The sequence below is a fragment of the Schistocerca piceifrons genome, chromosome 1 (assembly GCF_021461385.2).
Source record: "Schistocerca piceifrons isolate TAMUIC-IGC-003096 chromosome 1, iqSchPice1.1, whole genome shotgun sequence".
In the NCBI taxonomy this organism is placed as follows: domain Eukaryota; kingdom Metazoa; phylum Arthropoda; class Insecta; order Orthoptera; family Acrididae; genus Schistocerca; species Schistocerca piceifrons.
In genome coordinates, this window is record NC_060138.1 from 1,226,963,407 (window position 1) to 1,226,987,550 (window position 24,144).

The following is a 24,144-nucleotide window of genomic DNA, read 5'->3' on the forward strand; positions in this document are numbered from 1 at the left end:
CGAACGCCACGCGGGAAAAACGAGCACTTAAATTTTTCTGTGCGAGCCCTAATTTCTCTTATTTTGTCGTGATGATCATTTCTCCCTATGCAGGTGGGTGCCAACAGAATGTCTTCGCAATCGAAGGAGAAAACTGGTGACTGACATTTCATGAGAAGATCCCGTCGCAACGAGAAACGTCTTTGTTTTAATGATTGCCACTCCAATTCACCTATTATGTCTGTGACACTGTCTCCCCTATTTCGCGATAATACGAAACGAGCTGCCCTTCTTTGTACTTTTCCGATGTCATCCGTCAGTCCCACCTGATGCGGATCCCACACCGCACAGCAATACTCCAGAATAGGGCGGACAAGCGTGGTCTTAGCGGTCTCTTTAGTAGACCTGTTGCACTTTCTGCCAATGAATAGCAGTCTTTGATTTGCTCTACCCACAATATTATGTATATAATCGTTCCAATTTAGGTCATTTGTAATAGTAACCCCTAAGTATTTAGTTGAATTTACAGCCTTCAGATTTGTGTGGATTATCGCGTAATCGAAATTTAGCTGATTTCTTTTGGTACTCATGTCAATAACTTCACACTTTTCCTCATTCAGGGTCAACTGCCACTTTTCGCACTACACAGATATCTTATCTAAATCTTTTGCAAGTCGTTTTGATCATCTGATCACTTTACAATACGGTAAATGCCAGAATTTCTGGCGTCCAACGCTGTGCAATATATTTAGTAATATGCATGTCAATTTATGCGAGAGATCATAAAAATATCCATTTACTATGAAAAATACACGTGAGGGCATAAGCAGGGAAATGAAGACGCCAATTCAGGAACAAAAAAAATAAAATGTCAACTTTACTGGCTACATGCAATCACTTCTCGGAACTGGCTCTCTATTTTTCTTATTTTTGGCTCGATCATCACCTTCAATAGTTCTAAACCACGTATCGACAATCGAGGAAAATATTTAATTGTATCTTCCACCACTTCCAAATTCATATCTTGCCTACGTCTGTTTCCACACTGCATTCTTTGGCAATACGCAATTCACTGACTCACCAACGCACATTTCGTTTTGGTTTTCAGTTGTTTTCGACGTTATACATCGGTGTGCAGGCAGCGGCTGCACGTATCGTATTCATGGTGTTCTCCAACGCACGGAGCACTAACCATCAGCAGCGAAAACACGCCGCGCAGTGAAGTCGCGTGTCGACTGACAGCGACTTCACCGTGCGAACAAGCACAGGATTATATGAAGATGGTATCTGTTCTTTCGGACATGCAGCTCTCTTAGAATGAAAAGATAATTAAATGAAGACCCTAAGCTGTCGACAGGCGTTGATATACAGTACATCAACGGGGACAGTGAAAATGTGTGCCCCGACATGTCCGAAAGAACAGATACCATCTTCATATAGTAAGGCTAACAGGCCATTGACCTCCTTCTTCTGTGCTGGATGCACACGCATTGCCCGAACTCTTATGGGACTCAGTAAGATTGTCATTCGCGAGTAATGAGTGTAATTGGCAGGGGCACTACGAATGTAGTGCGTCGACATTAAGTTGGGAATGTGGGTGTCAATGGGAGCGTGCAAGGGATAAATCACTGAAGCCGCACTATCCTCTGTGCCTTCGGTGGCTCACATGGATAGAGCGCCTGCCATGTAAGCAGGAGATCCCGGGTTCGAGTCCCGATCGGGGCACACATTTTCAGCTGTCCCCGTTGATGTGTATCAACGCCTGTCGCCAGTTTAGGGACTTGATCTAATTATCATGCACAGGATTGCTGTGCACGAATTGTTACACGCGGCAGGCGCGCTCACTCGATACAGTGATTTTGATGAAGGGACTGACACTGGAGTGTACATCGTGATGGACCCCGGTACATAAATAAAAAGTAAAATAATTCGTCAACTTCCATGACAGGAAGTACATGTAAAACGTTCATTTCACAAAATATTGACTGCTACGTATGTCCCGAAGATCCCACCTAGAGGGCAACAGAGTTTTATGTTGTCCTCTTTTTCCCAATACTTTTCTGTTGCTGATGTTGCACAGTCATCATATCGTTTTGTTCTGCTCTCTGTTGGACAAAAACACAGGTATGTTACGATAAGGTCGTCACATTAACAAAACTGTCAAACACATAAATAATACATACCTTGCTGTTGCTTTATTGTTGCAATGTTACATAATTCTTCACCTTGCTGCCCGTCCTAGGGAGTACAGACGGCATTTTTGTCGTCTGGAACTACTAGGGATTTTTACAGTTGCAGTAGTATCTAAGGAACGAAAATTAAGGCCTATAACGGAACGACTGGTATTTGAGCTACTTTCTCAGTTTATTTTAGTTATTTATCTTGTTGCTACTACTTACCCGATGTTGCTTCTGCTAAACTTCTACATTAATTATAATTAACTTCGTTTTAAGGGGCTCCGGAAAGGCTCAAAATCATTAAAAGTTCAATTTTTCCTTTTTTGCGTTTTCTGAATCTGCAGACTATTACCTTTTAATAGATATATAATTTATTCAATTCCGAAGACTACAACTATTTTTAAATTTTTTTTGAAATGTGTTCTACATGGGCGTGACCCACTGTGGCGCTGTTAAACTGCTGTCAAATGGTGTTACTATTAACGTCCGTGTTCATCAGGTACATTTTAGTGATGTGAGATAAAGTATGTGTTGTGGCTAACCTGTGATGGTTCAATATATATCGCTGGTGTGATTGTCGATTGTTTCATATTTATTTACTCTGTCGGTATCTCGAAAATATTCGTAATTAATTCTGTTTCTTGAGTCTCTGTTTTGTTGAAGTGTAATAATGAGTAAAAGTAAAGTTATTATAAATCCTCTGAAGGCTTTTAAGAAAAGGAGAAATGTTGGAATGCCAAAGGTATGTGTTATTACTGTAAACAATAAAGACGATAACCAAGTGAGTGAACCTAACCTCTCAAGTACACCTGCCCATAGCAATCAAAGTGGGAAAGAAAATACTTCACAGAAGAAGCTTGGTTCAATGAGTGAAAACTATGAATGTTTTATGGGCGAATCGGATGTGAATGAAATATTTGATATGTCGGTTCTCAAAGGAATTTTTTCGAACTGTGTAAGATGTATTCATTGTAGTGAAGTTGGTCTGGAACTCTCCATAATAAAGCACGTAGGACGTGCTAGTGAAATACAACTGAAATGTGATAAGTGTTCATACATGACCACCTTTTGGAACAGTGTTGCAGTAACTGCAACTGAAGAAAATGGTAGCAAAATCTACGAACACAACAACGAGCGATGCTTCCTTTAGACAAGGAACGCCTTCGGGCTGCAGGCAGGGCTGTAAAGAGTCTAGAAATACAAGCAAGAGTAAACAGGAGGAGGAACAAGAGGAAGCTGGAGGAGGAGTTTGCAGAGGATGAAGATAATCCGTCCTATGGACCTGGAATGCGCTAAAAGGTTAATCCAATCTTTGTCGCTCGACCCCAAAACTTTTATTTTCTCATACTAATTACATGTTTTCTAAGGATCTTCCAAACATATTTGTTTCAAACTTTCAGTAAATGTTACACAGTACCTTCTGCATAATTTAACACAGCCTTTTTCCAAAAAACTGTATGTTTTTGAATATATAAATAAAAAATTGCAAAAAAATGTTGTGAATTTTCATTACAATTGAAAAAAAATCATCTTTAATAACTGAACTAAAATTTTGTAAAATCCCTGTGTTAAGTTGCAGCCCATATTCCAATAAATAATCTGTAAAAAGTTCAACTTCCTACCTCAAATACTTTGTGAGGAAAGATGTAATTTATAAGCGTTATTTTAACATTGCAAGTATAGGGCGTTCCGGAGCCCCTTAAAAGGTAATAGTCTGCAGATTCAGAAAACGCAAAAAAGGAAAAATTGAACTTTTCATGATTTTGAGCCTTTCCGGGGCCCCTTAAAATAAAAGCAGCCGATGCTCAAACAAGCATTTCATACATTAAGAAAATGACCCCAATACGAAAATTGTGACTCCTTGTAGTGATTTATTCGTAACATCATCACACATAGAAAATAAGAAAGTACACTGGGACGTCTGCTCCTGGAGAACAGTTCGCAGTGAGGGTCAAGGCGTGAGATGCGTACTGACCTGTGCCCGAGACGCGCGGCGGTGAGCGGTCGTCCATCCAGCAGCCACGTGAACTGCGGGGGCGGACTGCCTGCTGCCGAGCAACGGAGTGAGACCGGTGGTCCAGGACTCAGCGCCTGCTCGATGAACGTCGACTGCAGCTCCGGAACCGTGTCTGGAGAAAGAGAGGCGCATTTAGCTACCACACTGCCGTCTGTTGACTGTGGCGAACTTTAGGGCGCAAATCACAGCATTACACGTCAACAATGGGTACTGACGTATACACTTTACGTTATTCAAGTGCTGAGGCGATCTACAGTAATATGAAATACAGAAGTAAGAACTTCAAACAGCCAAAATCGCGAAGTACAGCTTTATTTTGATGACCAGTTTCAGCAATCTCTAAGTTGCCATCGTCAGTTCTTATGTAAAATACACCTGAAGCACCCCTATCGTCTGCACAACATACAATGTCACATCATAAAAGGTGATTCCAAGAACATGATGAACGTGAAATATCGGCACGTCAAGTATAAAATAAGGATTACATAAAGTGTCACGCATCTTGCACCAACTAGACACGCTCATGTTCGTACAATAGACTACTGTCTGTCTTCATTCATCTGTTGTGTGAACATGACCGGTGTAATCGGTGCAACAGTCTTGACATTTTATGCAAACCTTGTTTTATACTTGACATTCCGGCATTTCACGTTCTTCGTCTACCTGGAATGGCTTTTTGTGATGTATTACGGTATGTTGTACATATGGTGGAGGTAGTGCAGGTGGATTCAGGTGTAGCCCCTCCCTCCCGAGTTTCGAGTCCTCCCTCGGACATGCGTATGTGCGTGTTGTTCTTAGCATAAGTTAAACTCACTCATAGTCAGAGACAGCAAAGGACTTGGAAGAGCAGTTGAACGGAATGGACAGTGTCTTGAAAGGAGGGTATAAGATGAAGATCAACAAAAGCAAAACGAGGATAATGGAATGTAGTCGAATTAAATCGGGTGATGCTGAGGGAATTAGATTAGGAAATGAGACACTTAAAGTAGTAAAGGAAGTTTTGCTATTTGGGGAGCAAAATAACTGATGATGGTCGAAGTAGAGAGGATATAAAATGTAGACTGGCAATGGCAAGGAAAGCGTTTTTGAAGAAGAGAGATTTGTTAACATCGAGTATAAATTTAAGTGTCAGGAAGTCATTTCTGAAAGTATTTGTATGGAAGTGAAACATGGACGGTAAATACACTCCTGGAAATTGAAATAAGAACACCGTGAATTCATTGTCCCAGGAAGGGGAAACTTTATTGACACATTCCTGGGGTCAGATACATCACATGATCACACTGACAGAACCACAGGAACATAGACACAGGCAACAGAGCATGCACAATGTCGGCACTAGTACAGTGTATATCCACCTTTCGCAGCAATGCAGACTGCTATTCTCCCATGGAGACGATCGTAGAGATGCTGGATGTAGTCCTGTGGAACGGCTTGCCATGCCATTTACACCTGGCGCCTCAGTTGGACCAGCGTTCGTGCTGGACGTGCAGACCGCGTGAGACGACGCTTCATCCAGTCCCAAACATGCTCAATGGGGGACAGATCCGGAGATCTTGCTGGCCAGGGTAGTTGACTTACACCTTCTAGAGCACGTTGGGTGGCAGGGGATACATGCGGACGTGCATTGTCCTGTTGGAACAGCAAGTTCCCTTGCCGGTCTAGGAATGGTAGAACAATGGGTTCGATGACGGTTTGGATGTACCGTACACTATTCAGTGTCCCCTCGACGATCACCAGTGGTGTACGGCCAGTGTAGGAGATCGCTCCCCACACCATGATGCCGGGTGTTGGCCCTGTGTGCCTCGGTCGTATGCAGTCCTGATTGTGGCGCTCACCTGCACGGCGCCAAATACGCATACGACCATCATTGGCACCAAGGCAGAAGCGACTCTCATCGCTGAAGACGACACGTCTCCATTCGTCCCTCCATTCACGCCTGTCGCGACACCACTGGAGGCGGGCTGCACGATGTTGGGGCGTGAGCGGAAGACGGCCTAACGGTGTGCGGGACCGTAGCCCAACTTCATGGAGACGGTTGCGAATGGTCCTCGCCGATACCCCAGGAGCAACAGTGTCCCTAATTTGCTGGGAAGTGGCGGTGCGGTCCCCTACGGCACTGCGTAGGATCCTACGGTCTTGGCGTGCATCCGTGCGTCGCTGCGGTCCGGTCCCAGGTCGACGGGCACGTGCACCTTCCGCCGACCACTGGCGACAACATCGATGTACTGTGGAGACCTCACGCCCCACGTGTTGAGCAATTCGGCGGTACGTCCACCCGGCCTCCCGCATGCCCACTATACGCCCTCGCTCAAAGTCCGTCAACTGCACATACGGTTCACGTCCACGCTGTCGCGACATGCTACCAGTGTTAAAGACTGCGATGGAGCTCCGTATGCCACGGCAAACTGGCTGACACTGACGGCGGCGGTGCACAAATGCTGCACAGCTAGCGCCATTCGACGGCCAACACCGCGGTTCCTGGTGTGTCCGCTGTGCCGTGCGTGTGATCATTGCTTGTACAGCCCTCTCGCAGTGTCCGGAGCAAGTATGGTGGGTCTGACACACCGGTGTCAATGTGTTCTTTTTTCCATTTCCAGGAGTGTAGTTTGGACAAGAAGAGAGTAGAAGCTTTCGAAATGTGGTGCTACAGAAGAATGCTGAAGATTAGATGGGTAGATCACATAACTAATGAGGAGGTATTGAATAGAATTGGGGAGAAGAGGAGTTTGTGGCCCAACTTGACTAGAAGAAGGAATCGGTTGGTAGGACATGTTCTGAGGCATCGAGGGATCACCAATTTAGTACTGGAGGGCAGCGTGGAGGGTAAAAATCGTAGAGGGAGACCTCGAGATGAATACACTAAGCAGATTCAGAAGGACGTAGGCTGCAGTACGTTTTGGGAGATGAAGCAGCTTGCACAGGATAGAGTAGCATGGAGAGCTGCACCAAACCAGTCTCAGGACTGAAGACCAAAACAACAATAAGAAACGAATTTACATCAATTAATTGTATCCTAATAGTGTATTATTCGATTAATCTTTAAGTAACGCCTTTATTTTTAGGTTTAGAGTGCGTTCTCTGAAAATTATTTTTTATGATAAAATCACTTGTTCTACAAAAAAACTGAGTTTATCCCACTTATATTTCTCCTTTTCTAGTTAACAATAGTTGCTTAGATTTATTAGTTACAGTAACCATTTTTTATATTTAGCAGAAATATATAGATATTTAACATTTATCAGTAAAGCTAACTAATATTGTCGTTTTTAACGCTTCTACTGTAGTGAATATGCTTACAAGAACAAAAATTTTGCAGGAACTGAACTGAGTAACACTAGCTTTCGTAACCATTTCCACTGAGTCTTTAATGGCAAACTGCTGCTGTGTCCTCTGCATTACAAAGATTTTTATTCAGTTGTGAAACATATAATAAATATTTTTCTTTTAGTTTCAATGAATTAATTTTTTGTTAAATGCTGTTCTTTGAACTTTACTATATAATAGGAAATATACACCAGGGTACTTGCCTGATCCTCTTTTTAGAGACGCGTAATTAATTTTCAGGCGATTCATCAGCTTTGTTGTATTCCCCACGAGTTTCACGGTTTTGAAATACAGCATTCTCGTAAACATTTATCAGTCTTCTCAGAATATATCCACACTGTACTTGGTTTCTTCTGTGGTGAGACGTGGGAACACTTGATGCACCCGGTAACATTATCGAACATGACCGTTTTGATGACCCATGTGTTACGGCATCGGAGTCACGATGTTGCATGGGCGTACTGACCTCAAACTCTTTGTACACGGTACACTCACCGGCCAGTTATTCTGACACTGCACTCCTTCCCCAAGTGCAGCTTTCAGGGCTGCATTCGACCTTGAGTTCATTTTTACGGATGACAATGCGCGACCGCATCCAACTGAGCCGGTGGAGAAGCTTTTGGAGTGAGGGGATATACGACGAATAAATTGACCTGCCCGTTCCACCGACTTAAAGCTCATCGAGCTCTTGTGGGATGCGTTAAGGAGGTGTATCGCAACAAGTCCACGTGCACCAGCGACCATCCGGTTGCCAAACGCGCTGGTGGAGGAACGGAATGCACTACGACGAAAACTCCTTAGCAACCCCGCGACCAGCCTCGGAGCAGGTTCTAGAGCTTGGACTGCCGTGCGTGGAGATCATACGCCCTGGTAAGAAACATGTTCCGCCTTTTGTAATGTCCAGGGCACAATCAGAAGTCGCGGCGACTCCAAAGTACCTGTTGTGTTTCAATGAAAGTGTAATTTCTGTTCGTACCATTGCGTATTGGTTTCAGCTGCCATCTGCACTGTCCAGTAGCAGTCCTTTTATGTGCGGCGCAGCTTTCTTCGAACTGTGCTACTTAGCAGTGGCACATCATGCGGAAGTTACTTTCGTCCTTAAGTTTTGCACATTATCATACACTGAAGCGCCAAAGAAACTTGTATAGGCATGCGTACTCAAATACAAAGATACGTAAATAGGCAGAATACGGCGTTGCGGTCGGCAACGTCTGTGTCCGGAAACGCTTAATTTCCATGTTAGAGCTCATTTTAGTTTCGTCAGTATGTACTGTACTTCCTCGATTCGCCGCCAGTTGGCCCAATTGAAGGAAGGTAATGTTGACTTCGGTGCTTGTGTTGACATGCGACTCATTGCTCTACACTACTAGCATCAAGCACATCAGTACGTAGCATCAACAGGTTAGTGTTCATCACGAACGTGCTTTTGCAGTCAGTGCAATGTTTACAAATGCGGAGTTGGCAGATACCAGTTGTTTCCGTACCATGTACAGCGTGTGCAGGCACTATCAGCAGCTGATTGGCCTCCACGGGTACACTTCTGCGAATGGTTCATCCAACAATGTGTCAATCCTCATTTCAGTGCAATTGTTCTCTTTACGGATGAGGCTTCATTCCAACGTGATCAAATTGTAAATTTTCACAATCAACATGTGTGGGCTGACGAGAATCCGCACGCAATAGTGCAATCACGTCATCAACACAGATTTTCTGTGAACGTTTGGGCAGGCATTGTTGGTGATGTCTTGATTGGGGCCCATGTTCTTCCACCTACGCTCAATGTAGCACGTTATCATGATTTCATACGGGATACTCTACCTGTGCTGCTAGAAAATGTGCCTTTACAAGTACGACACAACGACACAACATGTGGTTCATGCACGATGGAGCTCCTGCACATTTCAGTCGAAGTGTTCGTACGCTTCTGAACAACAGATTCGGTGACCGATGGATTGGTAGAGGCGGACCAATTCCATGGCCTCCACGCTCTCCTGACCTCAACCCTCTTGACTTTCATTTATGGGGGCATTTGAAAGCTCTTGTCTGCGCAACCCCGGTACCAAATGTAGAGACTCTTCGTGCTCGTATTGTGGACGGCTGTGATACAACACGCCATTCTCCAGGGCTGCATCAGCGCATCAGGGATTCCATGCGACGGAGGGTGGATGCATGTATCCTCGCTAACGGAGGACATTTTGAACATTTCCTGTAACAAAGTGTTTGAAGTCACGCTGGTACGTTCTGTTGCTGTGTGTTTTCATTCCATGATTAATGTGATTTGAAGAGAAGTAATAAAATGAGCTCTAACATGGAAAGTAAGCGTTTCCGGACACATGTCCACATAACATATTTTCTTTCTTTGTGTGTGAGGAATGTTTCCTAAAAGTTTGGTCGTACCTTTTTGTAACACCCTGTATAAGACAACAAGCGTCTGGCACAGTTGTCAGATCGGTTACTGCTACTACAATGGCAGGTTACCAAGATTTAAATGAGTTTGAACGTCGTGTTATAGTCGGCGCATGAGCGATGGGATACAGGATCTCCGAGGTAGCGATAAAGTGGAGATTTTCCCGTACGACCATTTCACAAGTGTACCGTGAATATCAGGAAACCGGTAAAACATCAAATCTCCGACATAACCGCGGCCGGAAAAAGATCCTGCAAGAACGGGACGAACGACGACTGAAGAGAATGGTTCAACGTGACAGAAGTGCAATCCTCCCGCAAATTGCTGCAGATTTCATTGCTGGGCCTTCAGCAAGTGTCAGAGTGCGAAACGTATTACGTAACATCATCGGTATGGACTTTCGGAGCCGAAAGCCCATCCGTATACCCTTGACGACTGCACGGCACAAAGCTTTACGTGTCGCCTGGTCACCTGGGCCAGTCAGCACCGACATTGGACTTTTGATGACTGTAAACATGTTGCCTGGTCGGACGAGTCTCATTTCAAATTGTATCGAGCGGATGGACGTGTACGGATATAGAGGCAACCTCATGAAACCATGGACCCTGCATGTCAGCAGGGGACTGTTCAAGCTGGTAGAGGCTCTTTAATGGTGTGAGGCGCGTGCAGTGTGAGTGATATGAAAACCCTGATACGTCTAGATACGGCTCTGACAGGTGACACGTACGTAAGCATCCTGTCTGATCGTCTGAATCCATTCGTGTCCAGTGTGCGTTCCGACGGACTTTGGCAATTCCAGCAGGACAATGCAACACCCCACACGTCCAGAATTGCTACAGAGTGGCTCCAGGAACACTCTTCTGAGTTTAAACATTTCCGCTGTCCACCAGACTCACCTGACACGAACATTATTGAGCATATCTGGGATACCTTGCAACGTGCTGTTCAGATGAGATCTCTGCCCCCCTCATACTCTTACGGTTTTATGGACAGCCCTGCGGGATTCATGGTGTCAATTTCTGTCCAGCACTACTTCAGACATTAGTCGAGTCCATGTCACGTCGTTGAGCCGTGGCCTTTTGTTGGCGCGCCAGCGTATTTGCAAGTACGAGGGTCGCTCCAAAAGAAATGCACACTATTTTTGTAAAAATACAGTTTTCATTCTGCTTGTGTGAAAGTTTTACAGTGTGTTTGCTAACTTAGTTCAACCTGTTCCCGTGAGTGGCGCCGTCACAGCATGTCTTCAAGATGGTTGCTACACTTGACGTTCGTCAGAAGCAACGTGCTGTCATAAAATAACAAAGTTTGAAGGTGATGGCTCCCTTGTGCACGTTGCCAAACAGTGGCTCCAACAGGTTGGTCCAGAATTTCACCGTGCGTGTATACAGGCGCTGGTTCCAACATGGCGTAAGGCAGTTGAGAGGGATGGAAATCATGTGAGAAATGAAAATATTGTTCCTAAAGGATGTATCTACACAATGTACAATTTCAAACATGTAGAATTAAAGATGGGTTTAAAAAAATAGTGTGCACTTCTTTTGGAGTGTTTCTCGTACGTCGCCTTCGCGCTCTTATCTTTGCTTGTGACGCGCACTGAGTCTTGGCTGCCTTATCTTTGCCGGAGGAGTTAACTGGATGCTCTCGCGAAGAACGTCGACAGCTGGCGTTTGATGTTACCTGAGGCTGGAGTGCCCTTGGAATAGAGCGGGCATCATGGTGGAGACCTTTCCTGTCGCCTGTGAGGAGACTTGTTGCTGCCTTGGGTTGCGTGCAGCCAGTTCCGGACACGGCTGTCTACGGTCGTCCGCTGCCTTATTGCCGCCTGCTGTACCCGACGCAAGCCATATCGGACGTCCAATGAAAAGTTAAGTGAGACTGTACATAGGGCAGGTGTGTGAAGGTGTTGAGGACTGCTACCTCACTTCTGGTAAACTGTAAGCGCATGGGTGTTCCCGTGGAAGTAAAGGTGTGCCTGTAACGAGTTCATGGTGTTGGCGAAAGACAGGTGTTAAATATTAATATAATGCACGAGCGTGCCTGTTCCAGCTCGTGGGAAATTGTTGTTTGATGTGATACGTAATCAGCTGCAAGGCCGTAATCTGTTTATCAAATATACTGCATTCGAGTGTTTGGTAGCCTTAGCGTAGTGAGCCCCAGTAAAGTTTTTTTATGAAATTTTCAGAATTGTGCTCGTTACGGTTTTCACTGAACCGTGGGGCATAAGAGTTCGCGTAATTTAATTGTGACTAAGATTGGAGAGCCCGCTGGCCTTGCTAGTAATTGTAAGTTTTTTTATATCTTAATAGCAGGCAATTCTCCTTAAGGTTAATGATAAGTTTTGCGCTGTTGGTTGTACCTTGCCTGTGTAGTTCATTCGTAATGGGGCAAAGGCAGTGAGCCGTTCGATTAGTGCATAATTTAACCTGTTATTTAATATCTTTTGGTGGTTGTTTACATTGTCCCTGCGGACCTGTTCTATGCGCTTGTTAAATGTTACAGCTGGCTGGTTGGTGTTTTGGAGTAAGCGCTACCTTTCTACCTTTGGGTACCGGGGCTGTGAAATCCTGTCTAGTGGGAGGTGATTCCGGAAGTTGGTCTTGTACGAACTGCGGGCTTCCGCTTTCCGCCTTGGCTTCTCCAAGTTAAGTTTTCGTTCTGCCTTCGAGCGACCTGGCGTCACCCCTCGCTAATTAATTCTGGTGCTAATTATCATTACTTGGGTATTTATTATATTTATTAAATTCTGTCTGAAGAGCAACATACAATTGTGAATTAATTTAAGCCGTCTTGCGCATAATTGTTACTGGTTTTAAAATGTTTTTATATTTGAGATAGACTTTGTTTCATAAAAGACATTGGTAGCAGATTCACTAAATTTTGGTGTCTTACTATTCTTATTACCTAAAGTAATCAGGATTAAGATATTGTTGTTTCAAAGGAATTTGTTTATTTGATGGTTAAATAAAACGAGTAATAACAAAAGGAGCCCAGTCCTTCCTATTTGTTTCCCTATTCCCTAGTACACTTATGCTCATAAATTAAGGATAATGCTGATACTTGGTGAGACAACGCTCTGGTGGGCGGTTTGCGGGTTTAAATCACCTCGGGGTATGACCATGTGGGGCATATGACCTGCGGTCGTCCCACGGTGGCTCTGGCAGCATTTCACATACGCAGTTGTGTGTTGGTGCATGTCAGAGTACGGTGCAGCGGGTAAGTGTGCAAACGTTTTCAGGCGTGCTAATGATGACTGTGTATTGAAAATGGCTCAAAGAACACATATTGGTGATGTTATGAGGGGTAGAATACTAGGGTGACTGGAGGCGGTGAAACACAGCAGGTCGTAGCACGGGCCCTCCGTGTGCCACAAAGTGTGATCTCAAGATTATGGCAACGATTCCAGCAGACAGGAAACGTGTCCAGGAGCTACAGTACGGGACGTCCACAGCGTACAACACCACAAGAAGACCGATATCTCAGCATCAGTACCCGCAGATGGTCACAGAGTACTGCAGGTAACCTTGCTCGGGACCTTACCGCAGCAAGTGGAACAGTTGTCTTCAGTCTACAGACGACTGAATAGATATGGACATGGTTTATTAGCCCAGAGACCTTCAAGATGCATTCCACTGACGCCTGGTCACAGGAGAGCCCGTAAAGCCTGGCGTCAAGAACACAGTACATGGTCATTGGAACAGTGGTCCCAGGTTATGTTCACGGACGAGTCCAGGTATAGTCTGAACAGTGATTCTCACCGGGTTTTCATCTGGCGTCAACCAGGAACCAGATAAAGAAATGGCTCTGAGCACTATGCGACTTAACTTCTGAGGTCATCAGTCGCCTAGAACTTAGAACTAATTAAACCTAACTAACCTAAGGACATCACACACATCCATGCCCGAGGCAGGATTGGAACCTGCGACCGTAGCGGTCGCTCGGTTCCAGACTGTAGCGCCTAGAACCGCACGGCCACTCCGGCCGGCCTGGAACGAGATACCAACTCCTTAATGTCCTTAAAAGGGACCTGTATGGAGGTCGTGTTTTGATGGTGTCGGGTGGGATTATGATTGGTGCACGTACACCCCTGCATGTCTTTGACAGAGAAACTGTAACAGATCAGGTGCATCGGGACGTCATTTTGCACCAGTATGCCCGCCTTTTCAGGACTGCAGTGGGTTCCACCTTCCTCCTGATGGATGATAACGCACCGCCCCACCGAGCTGCCATCGTGGAGGAGCACCTTGAAACAGAAGATATCAGGTGAATGGAGTGGCCTGCTTGTTCTCCAGACCTAAGCCCCATCGAGCACGTCTGGGATGCTCTCGGTCGACTTATCGCTGCACGTCTTCAAACCCCTAGGACACTTCAGGAGCTCTGAGAGGCACTGGTGCAAGAATGGGAGGCTATACCCCATCAGCTGCTCGACCACCTGATCCAGAGTATGCCAACCCGTTGTGCGGCCTGTGTACATGTGCATGGTGATCATATCCCATATCGATGTCGGCGTACATGCGCAGGAAACAATGACGTTTTGTAGCACTTGTGTTTGCGGGACGGTTTTCTCAATACTGTGCACTTACAGATCTGTGTCGTGTGTTCCCTATGTGCCTATGCTATCAGCGCCAGATTCGTGTAGTGCCACGTTGTGTGGCACCACATTCTGCAATTATCCTTAATTTATGAGCATGAGTGTAGCATAACGTCATAGTCGTGTTGCGGCATCTCTGCGAGCTCGTGGGGGGCCCTACACGATATTAGGTAGGTGTACTTTTAGATACGCAGGTAGCCGGAGAGGGCGCGCACGCACGAGTTCGGGAACAATGGTGAACGGAGGAAGCTGCCAGCCGGGAGAGTCGCCTGCGGAAGAGCAACCCAATTTAAAGGTAGGAGAAAGAGATACGACAGTGATTGCGGACAAGGCGACACACCAAAACGTGGGACAAACAACCTAAACGTCAACGAGGCGCTACGCTAAACCGTCGCCACAATGATGACAGGGCCAAAAGCAGCGGAGAGACAATCCAAGGCGCGAATAGAGGGTGTAACCGGGTGACAAGCAGAGTAGTTGTCGAACAGTCCTTGTACGGTGGGGAAATGCATCAGACAATGTCAAGCGCGAACACTGAACTGACGGGTATTGGCCACCGTACTCATGTGGCGAGATGTTGGCGCTCTCGCCGTGTTACCAACACTGTGCCTTCTAACCGCTATTTTCTTATATACACTTTCTTCTTAGAAATACAAGTCATCTTGGACTTAGCAACTGGTTTAGTGTCGGCATAATTCGTGCCAGTAACCGCACTTATACGATTACTACAAGTGAATATTGTTGCTTAAAACAGTTATTTATTTTATTTGAGTTAAATTATGAATTTGTATGGTGAAATGCTAAAATTTCTTTTCTGCTTTTCTTATGAATCAGTAAAACTTAAATTATAAAGTCCATTAATAGATTGCTTTCAAGAGTTCAGCCGAGTTGTTGAAGTCAGTTTACGCAAAATGTTTCGACGACAGACACAGCCGACTTCTTCAGGCGCAGCAAGCTGCGCTATTACGCCTACTCGCTGCCTGGAGCCCAACTACAACATGGAATCTAAGCCTCGGCTGAACATCCAAAATCACACTGTTATCCTTAAGAAAGAAGCAATTAATTATTTTTGATATAAAATAGATATGCTAGTATCTGGGTGTTCGCTGAGAACTTGCCTTATGCTTGGGGTTGCTGAGCAATCCTACACTTTTTAGTGGTTGTCTTTAAACATTGGAGGCAAACCCGCGATGACTGAACTGGAACTTCATTTCTGCTGATCACTACGTCAACAGATGACAAGGTATAACCTTCCTCGTCCCGCCAAACTCATGCCTCTTTCACAAGCCCTCCTTTCATTTACATGCTTTCACAGATATGCGTTGCATCCTTCAACACTATCTTACATTTTTTTTCTGTAAGTAGCAAATATGACACGCAATATTTCGCGGTTGGGAAGGACACAACGGCACTTCATAGTTACTCTCCTAACATGGCGCTGGTGCAGCTGCCTCAATAGTTACATTGTTAGTAGAACAGTAATTAGATATCGCAGGTTATAATATGTGCTGTTTGACCTTTCCTGTTTACGAAAGATTCATTATCTTCCAACGCAAGGACAAGAGTTGGCATCAGAGCTGACACCGGAGCTAAATTACAGTACATTCGCTTCTATTCTTTTAATTTAATCTAATTAAATCAGAAGTGGTGCTCAGCCAGAACAAAGTTTGCTCGCGCTCTTGGCTTTCCTGGCTGCGTGTCAGAATCGATCGGCTTTGAGAGGAGGATGACGTCCGGAACTCAAGTTCTTCTTCAGGGCGTGAGGCAAGAGATTTCACCCCTTTCCGCAGCCGTCGTTTCTCACTGCGGATTGCCTGTCACGCGGATAATGAGAATTATTCTGGGAGAAAATAAATGAGTTGAAATCAGATTCAAATATCGCTTCATAGGTTCCAAACGAGTCCCTTTGAGAGCTTTTATAGTGTGTTCAGTATTGCTGCCACCCTCCAAAACAACGGTGGAAGTCTTCGCAGGGAAAACCATAGGGGAGATGTTTACCTGGACGTGCTCGAACAGTTCCTTGTACCACAGTACGAGGACCTGCAGCCGTCCATCATCTTCGATCATAATGGTGCACCCTCAGTTGGAGTTCGAATGACACATTTCCTGAGAGGTGGATGGGTCGTGATGGTCCCAAAGCATGGCCGTCTCAGTCACCAGATGTCAAACCATTAGGCTACGTTTTGTTGGATTTCAAGGATCGCGTTGACACCGTACCTGTCAATGATGTTGCTAACCTTCGCATACGAATCCATGAAGCAAGTAGAACTGTTAATGATGCAATGCTGAGTTGTACATGGACAGAACTCAAATGTCGCCTTAAGGGGGGGGGGGGGGGGGTAGGGCGTCAAACGGGACGACTCGGAGCAGGAGAGGCACCACAGGACATTTCAATTTCCACTGTCTATACTTTTACAAATGAATTCGTAGAACTTTGTCAGCATGACCAGGAAGGATTCAGAATTCACACTCATAGCAGTGGAAGTTATAAAACATAACGAAGTAATTTTTTTTACATGTGAAATTTCATCATTTTTTCACTTACTGATGGGTGCATTTGTTGCTGTAGGTACACTTTTCTTCATAAGTAAGAGAGATTCTTCAATGAATTTTGCACAGCATACAAACAATACTTAAAGGTGTATGAAACTCTAGAATTTTCAAAATCTGTTAAAAACTATGGTAAAAATTGAGGTAATTAACTATAAAATTTGTGTTTTTTCTAAACATGATGTTTAAAATATAACAGCTCATTCGTTTTTTCATAAATTAAATAAATTCTAGAGTTTCATAGACCTGTAAGTATGGTATGTATACTGCGCAAAATTCATCGAAGAATCTCTCTGACTTATGAAGAAAAGTGTACCTATAGCAACAAATGTTGCCATTAGTAATTGAAAAAGATGATGAAATTTGACACGTAAAAAAAATTATTTTGTTATGTTTTCGAACGTCCACTGCAATGAGTGCGAATCCTGAATCCTTCCTGGTGATGTTGACAAAGTTTTATGAACTTATTTGTAAAAGTATATAAAGTAGAAATTAAAATGTCCTGTGATGCCTCTCCTGCTCCAAGTCGGCCCGTTTGACGACCTACCCCCCCTTAATGTTCAATGAACGACGAGTGGGCAACACTTCGTATGTCTGGCATAACTGAAAAAAAAACTTTGAGAGGTGCTAAACGTTTTACAAGAAACCACGATGTTCGGCCTCTCATAGTTTCCAAGTTGTTATTTGTTTTAAATGACTGCGGGACTGTTATGGACAGCCTGTATAAGAAACTACCAGCGTTGCAATCTATAATGGTTGTTAGTTTTCAAATCCTATTTTCAAGACGTACTCTAAAGGTGTCATTGTGTCTTGTCACAAATTATTTGCCCATTCATCCTTAAATTTTCTTTTGCTACGTGTTATTATGAAAGTTATGTGTATCTTCAAAATTCCTCAAATGTTCAAATGTGTGTGAATACCTAAGGGACCAAATTGCTGAGGTCGTCGGTCCCTAGACTTACACACTACTTTAACTTATGCTAAGAACAACACACACACACCCATGCCCGAGGCGGGACTCGGGAACCTCCGGTGGGAGGGACCGCGCAATCCGTGACATGGCGCCTCAAACCGCGCGGTCACTTAGCGCGGCTCAAAATTCCTATTGCCATCGTGACCTGCTCAGAGAACGTTTTACACCATGTACATATCTGCGAACGTGTGAGGGCTTAGGCTCAGTCGGAGCAGGGAATAAAAGAGTTAGCCTTTAGAAACTATTAGAAATAACTTACGTTTGCAATGGGCTGTTAACAATGAAATGAAAGAATTCCGTTCGAAAGTGCACAGTGTGTAGTGTGTAAGCCTGGATTCTCCTTGGAGTTCTGTTCACAAGGGGGTCGAAACGTCGCACTCTCCGAAGGCGGCCTTCCTCAGGCCGACCTGTGACGACACACTGCATGTTGCAAGTGGTCCCAAGCGTAGACAATCAAATTCACGTCAGCAGATAACCGTGCAAGTCCTCTAGTGAGTTTAGGGGCCATCATAAACTTTTATTGCAGTCTTAATGAAATTTTAACCTGGAAGTTCGTGTATAACTAGTGGCCTACGTGCCAGATAGGACTGCTACATCAGCAGAGGTTGTTTGTTATTCTTACTGATCAACAAGCCCATACGCATTAGCCGCGCGGAATTAGCCGAGCGGTCTGTGGCGCTGCAGTCATGGACTGTGCGGCTGGTCCCGGCGGAGGTTCGAGTCCTGCCTCGGGCATGGGTGTGTGTGTTTGTCCTTAGGATAATTTAGGTTAATTAGTGTGTAAGCTTAGGTCCAAATGGTTTAAATGGCTCTGAGCACTATGCGACTTAACTTCTGAGGTCATCAGTCGCCTAGAACTTAGAACTAATTAAACCTAACTAACCTAAGGACATCACACACATCCATGCCCGAGGCAGGATTCGAACCTGCGACCGTAGAAGCCGGGCGGTTCCTGACTGAGCGCCTAGAACCGCTAGACCACCGCGGCCGGCTCCACCAAGGACAGATTTAAGGTGTAAGAAGAGATGAAAGCCGCTAGGAGTGAGGTCCGAGCTGTACGGAGGATTCAATTGTGTGAACCAGTTCATTGAGTAACCACAGACGGGCGTCCACTTTGTTCTTCATCGTGCACTTGACCACGTCCTTCATTGAACAGTCTGACTCATCTTCTAACCGTTGAATCACTCGTAGCATTTTGTTCGTAAGCCTCGCAGATTTGCCGATGAATTTCACTTGGTTTAACTTTCTTTGTGTTTAGAAAACGAATCACAGATCTGATTTCACACGCCGTGGCATTTTCAATTACGGCTGGCACTATGAAGAAGCACTACAAAGCACACGTCGGCAGCAGCGATCTGAAAATGGCGTGCATGTCTTCTTGAATCAGAGTAATTTCCTCGCATGCTCGGAACTGTGATCGTAGCGCTCCTGTGGATAGAAATAGAAACGGAACTTACTTTGTGGACGACCCTCGCATATCATAAAATTCTCTCTCTCCTTTTTGCTTGGACTTTGCTTTTTTAAATACTTCCCTTTGTTGTTTTTTTAAATACTTCCCTTTGTTGTCTTTTCGTTTTATGACTATATACCCAAATGTAGCGCCGCTAACACTTTAAGGGGGGTAGGACGTCAAACGGGCCGACTTGGAGCAGGGGAGGCATCACAGGATATTTTAATTTCCACTGTCTATACTTTTACAAACAAATTCATAAAACTTTGTCAGCATCACCAGGAAGGATTCAGGATTCACACTCATTGCAGTGGAAGTTCGAAAACATAACGAAGTAATTTTTTTTACATGTGAAATTTCATCATTTTTTCACTTACTAATGGCTGCATTTGTTGCTATATGTACACTTTTGTTCATAAGTTAGAGAGATTCTTCCATGAATTTTGCACAGCATACATACCATACTTACAGGTCTATGAAACTCTAGAATTTATTTAATTTATGAAAAAAACGAATCAGCCGTTACATTTTAAACTTCATGTTTAGAAAAAACACAAAATTTTTATAGTTAATTACGTCAATTGTTACCACAGTTTTTAATAGATTTGGAAAATTCTAGAGTGTCATACACCTTTAAGTATGGTTTGTATGCTGTGCATAATTCATCGAAGCATCTCTCTTACTTATGAAGAAAAGTGTACCTATAGCAACAAATGCTGCCATTAGTAAGTTAAAAAAAATGATGAAATTTCACATGTAAAATAAAAAAAATTACATCGTTATGTTTTGGAACTTCCACTGCTATGAGTGTGAATTCTGAATCCGTCCTGGTCATGCTGACAAAGTTTTATGAATTTATTTGTAAAAGTATAGACAGTGGAAATTGAAATGTCCTGTGGTGCCTCTCCTGCTGCAAGTCGGTCCGTTTGACGTCCTACCCCCCTTAAGGGCAATATCTGTATGAAGGTACGGTGGAGTATTGCATTAGCCACCGGTAGTTGCGAGCATAGCATGTCGTCTGCTGGTATAATGCACGCCACAAACAAGGCGATTTCTCCATTGTCTGGGATTACATCTACATCTACATCCACACTCCGCAAGCCACCTGACGGTGTGTGGCGGAGCGTACCCTGAGTACCTCTATCGGTTCTCCCTTCTATTCCAGTCTCGTATTGTTCGTGGAAAGAAGGATTGTCTGTATGCTTCTGTGTGGGCTCTAATCTCTCTGATTTTATCCTCATGGTCTCTTCGTGAGATATACGTAGGAGGGAGCAATATACTGCTTGATTCCTCGGTGAAGGTATGTTCTCGAAACTTCAACAAAAGCCTGTACCGAGCTACTGAGCGTCTCTCCTGCAGAGTCTTCCACTGGAGTTTATCTATCATCTCCGTAACGCTTCCGCGATTACTAAATGATCCTGTAACGAAGCGCGCTGCTCTCCGTTGGATCTTCTCTATCTCTTCTATCAACCCTATCTGGTACGGATCCCACACTGCTGAGCAGTATTCAAGCAGTGGGCGAACAAGCGTACTGTAACCTACTTCCTTTGTTTTCGGATTGCATTTACTTAGGATTCTTCCAATGAATCTCAGTCTGGCATCTGCTTTACCGACGATCAACTTTACATGATCATTCCATTTTAAATCACTCCTAATGCGTACTCCCAGATAATTTATGGCATTAACTGCTTCCAGTTGCTGACCTGCTATATTGTAGCTAAATGATACGGGATCTATCTTCATATGTATACGCAGCACATTATACTTGTCTACATTGAGATTCAATTGCCATTCCCTGCACCATTCGTCAATTAGCTGCAGATCCTCCTGCATATAAGTACAATTTTCCATTGTTACCACCTCTCGATACACCACAGCATCATTTGCAAAAAGCCTCAGTGAACTTCCGATGTTATCCACAAGGTAATTTACGTATATTGTGAATAGCAACGATCCTATGACACTCCCCTGCGGCACACCTGAAATCACTCTTACTTCGGAAAACTTCTCTCCATTCGGTGGTTTTGCCTAGTATGTGACTCGAAATGGTACGTTGGCATAACAGGTGCGTTGCTATCTGGAATAAATAGCTGTCGATTTCGTAGCAGAATGATTCACAGGTCAGCAGTCTGTCGGGACGAGGGCCTGTGCCATATGAGGGATGAGGGGGCGACACATAGCCATCAGCAGGAGACACAGGTTCGAGCCTCCATCGTGGTACCATCTTTCTGCACTGTCAGCCCCCCTGACTCGGGTCACAAGCCAGGCACAGCAGCCGCCTTCCGACAACGCAGTGGGCCCACCTCCTCACTGCACACTTCAGCTGCCCTTGTGCGATCATTCATCACAGAGACGGGTACTTGTGCAAGAATTCTGTCCGTCTCCATGTGCACCTGACATTAGTGCTGTGGGTCACGCGAAAGTGGTGCGTGCCAGGCACCGAGTGCCAGCGTCAGCAAAGCAGGGCGCAAGCAATTCACTACTTCCCGTTGAAATTGCTACACCAAAAGGAAATGCAGACGATGAACGGGTATTCATTGGACAAATACATTATACTAGAACTGACATGTGATTACATTTTCACGCAGTTTAGGTGCATAGACCCTGAGAAATCAGTACCCAGAACAACCACCTCTGGCCTTAATAACGGCCTTGATACGCCTGGGCATTGAGCCAAACAGAGCTTGGATGGCGTGTACAGGTACAGCTGCCCATGCAGCTTCAACAAGATACCACAGTTCATCAAGAGTAGTGACTGGCGTATTGTGACGAGCCAGTTGCTCGGCCACAATTGACCAGACGTTTTAAATTGGTGAGAGATGTGGAGTACGTGGTGGCCAGGGTAGCAGTCGAACATTTTCTGTATCCAGAAAGGTCCGCACAGGACCTGCAAATTGCGGTCGTGCAGTATCCTACCGAAATGTAGGGTTTCGCAGGGATCGAATGAAGGGTAGAGCCACGGGTCGTAACACATCTGAAATGTAAAGTCCACTGTTCAAAGTGCCGTCAATGCGAACAAGAGGTGACCGAGACGTGTAACCAGTGGCACCCCATACCATCACGCCGGGTGATACGCCAGAATGGCGATGACGAATACACGTTTCCAATGTGCGTTCACCGCTATGTCACCAAACACGGATATGACCCTCATGATGCTGTAAACAGAACCTGGATTCATCCGAAAAAATGAAGTTTAGCCATTCGTGCACCCATGTTCGTCGTTGAGTACACCATCGCAGGCGCTCCTGTCTCTGATGCAGCGTCAAGGTTAACCGCAGCCATGGTCTCCGAGCTGGTAGTCCACGCTGCTGCAAACGTCGTCGAACTGTTCGTGCAGATGGTCGTTGTCGTGCAAACGTCCCCATCTGTTGACTCACGTATCGAGACGTGGCTGTACTATCCGTTAAAGCCATGCGGATAAGATGCCTGTCATCTCGACTGCTAGTGATACGAGGCCGTTGGGATCCAGCACGGCGTTCCGTATTACCCTCCTGAACCCACCGATTCCATATTCTGCTGACAGTCATTGGATCTCGACCAACGCGAGCAGCAGTGTCGCGATACGATAAACCGCAATCGTGATAGGCTACAATCCGACCTTTATCAAAGTCGGAAACGTGATGGTACGCATTTCTCTCCCTTACACGAGGCATCGCAACAACGTTTCACCAGGCAACGCCGGTCAACTGCTGTTTGTGTATGAGAAATCCGTTGGAAACTTTCCTCACGCGAGCACGTTGTAGGTGTCGTCACCGGCGCCAACCTTGTGTGAAGCTCTGAAAAGCTAATCATTTGCATATCGCAGCATCTCCTTCCTGTCGGTTAAATTTCGCGTCTGTAGCACGTCGTCGTCGTGGTGTAGCAATTTTAATGGCCAGTAGTGGATTATGTTGCGAGCAGCTGTTCGCTAGCAGTGTCCTGGCTGGCTACTGGCCCTCTTTTGTGGGTGGCGGGCGTTGGCGCCTAGCTTCCACCCCGTATCGACACAGCGCTGATGAACATGTAAAAAACAAATTTACGGATTACCAGCATGCTGGGATGTTAAAGGGTCAGCAACTTGTTATACTGTTTCAGTATGATGAATAGCCAAATTTGCAAAATAGCTCTTTTTAATACTTGATGATAATTAGTTTCGGGTTTTTATTCATAACACATTCTCAAATCGTACATTCAACCAGAATAAATATTAATCCACATAACAAAATATCGTGACAGTTACTATCCAAAGAGTACAATGCAAGTAATCATTGAGACAGCGATTAAGGTGATTTTTTTGCTGTGCGGAGTAATACTTATTCTGATTGAATGGTTACGAATAAAAATCAGAAACTAGTCATCACCAAATAATAAAATGAGCTGTTTTGCATCTCTGGCTGCTTGTCATTTTCAAATAGCACATAAATTACTGATTTTGACAGCTTGCTTCTCTCTGGACCCCAATTAGCCTGCCTATCATCATCAGCCATCAAATGTTCGACATTCTGACAACTTAACTACTTCCAGGGTTGGCTATACAACTATGTTTTATTCATATTAGTAACATTTGTCAATTCTGACAATAAGACAGGTCTACAAATTTATGGTATGCAACATTTTTCTTAATCATTTCAGATGATTCTAATGTTTCTTGATATGCTAAGATCAGAACTAATGGTTTTCTTCATCACATAAATTGT

The 24,144-nt window shown here is 44.6% G+C and overlaps 1 protein-coding gene across 1 annotated transcript in view; it reads right to left on the bottom strand.

Moving 5' to 3' along the window:
* LOC124779593 (Down syndrome cell adhesion molecule-like protein Dscam2) overlaps nt 1-24,144 on the bottom strand; it is a 296,162-nt gene that overhangs the window by 218,049 nt on the left and 53,969 nt on the right. Inside the window, 1 exon segment of the mRNA XM_047253720.1 lies at nt 4,132-4,285. Within this exon segment, the coding sequence (XP_047109676.1) occupies nt 4,132-4,285 (154 nt within the window).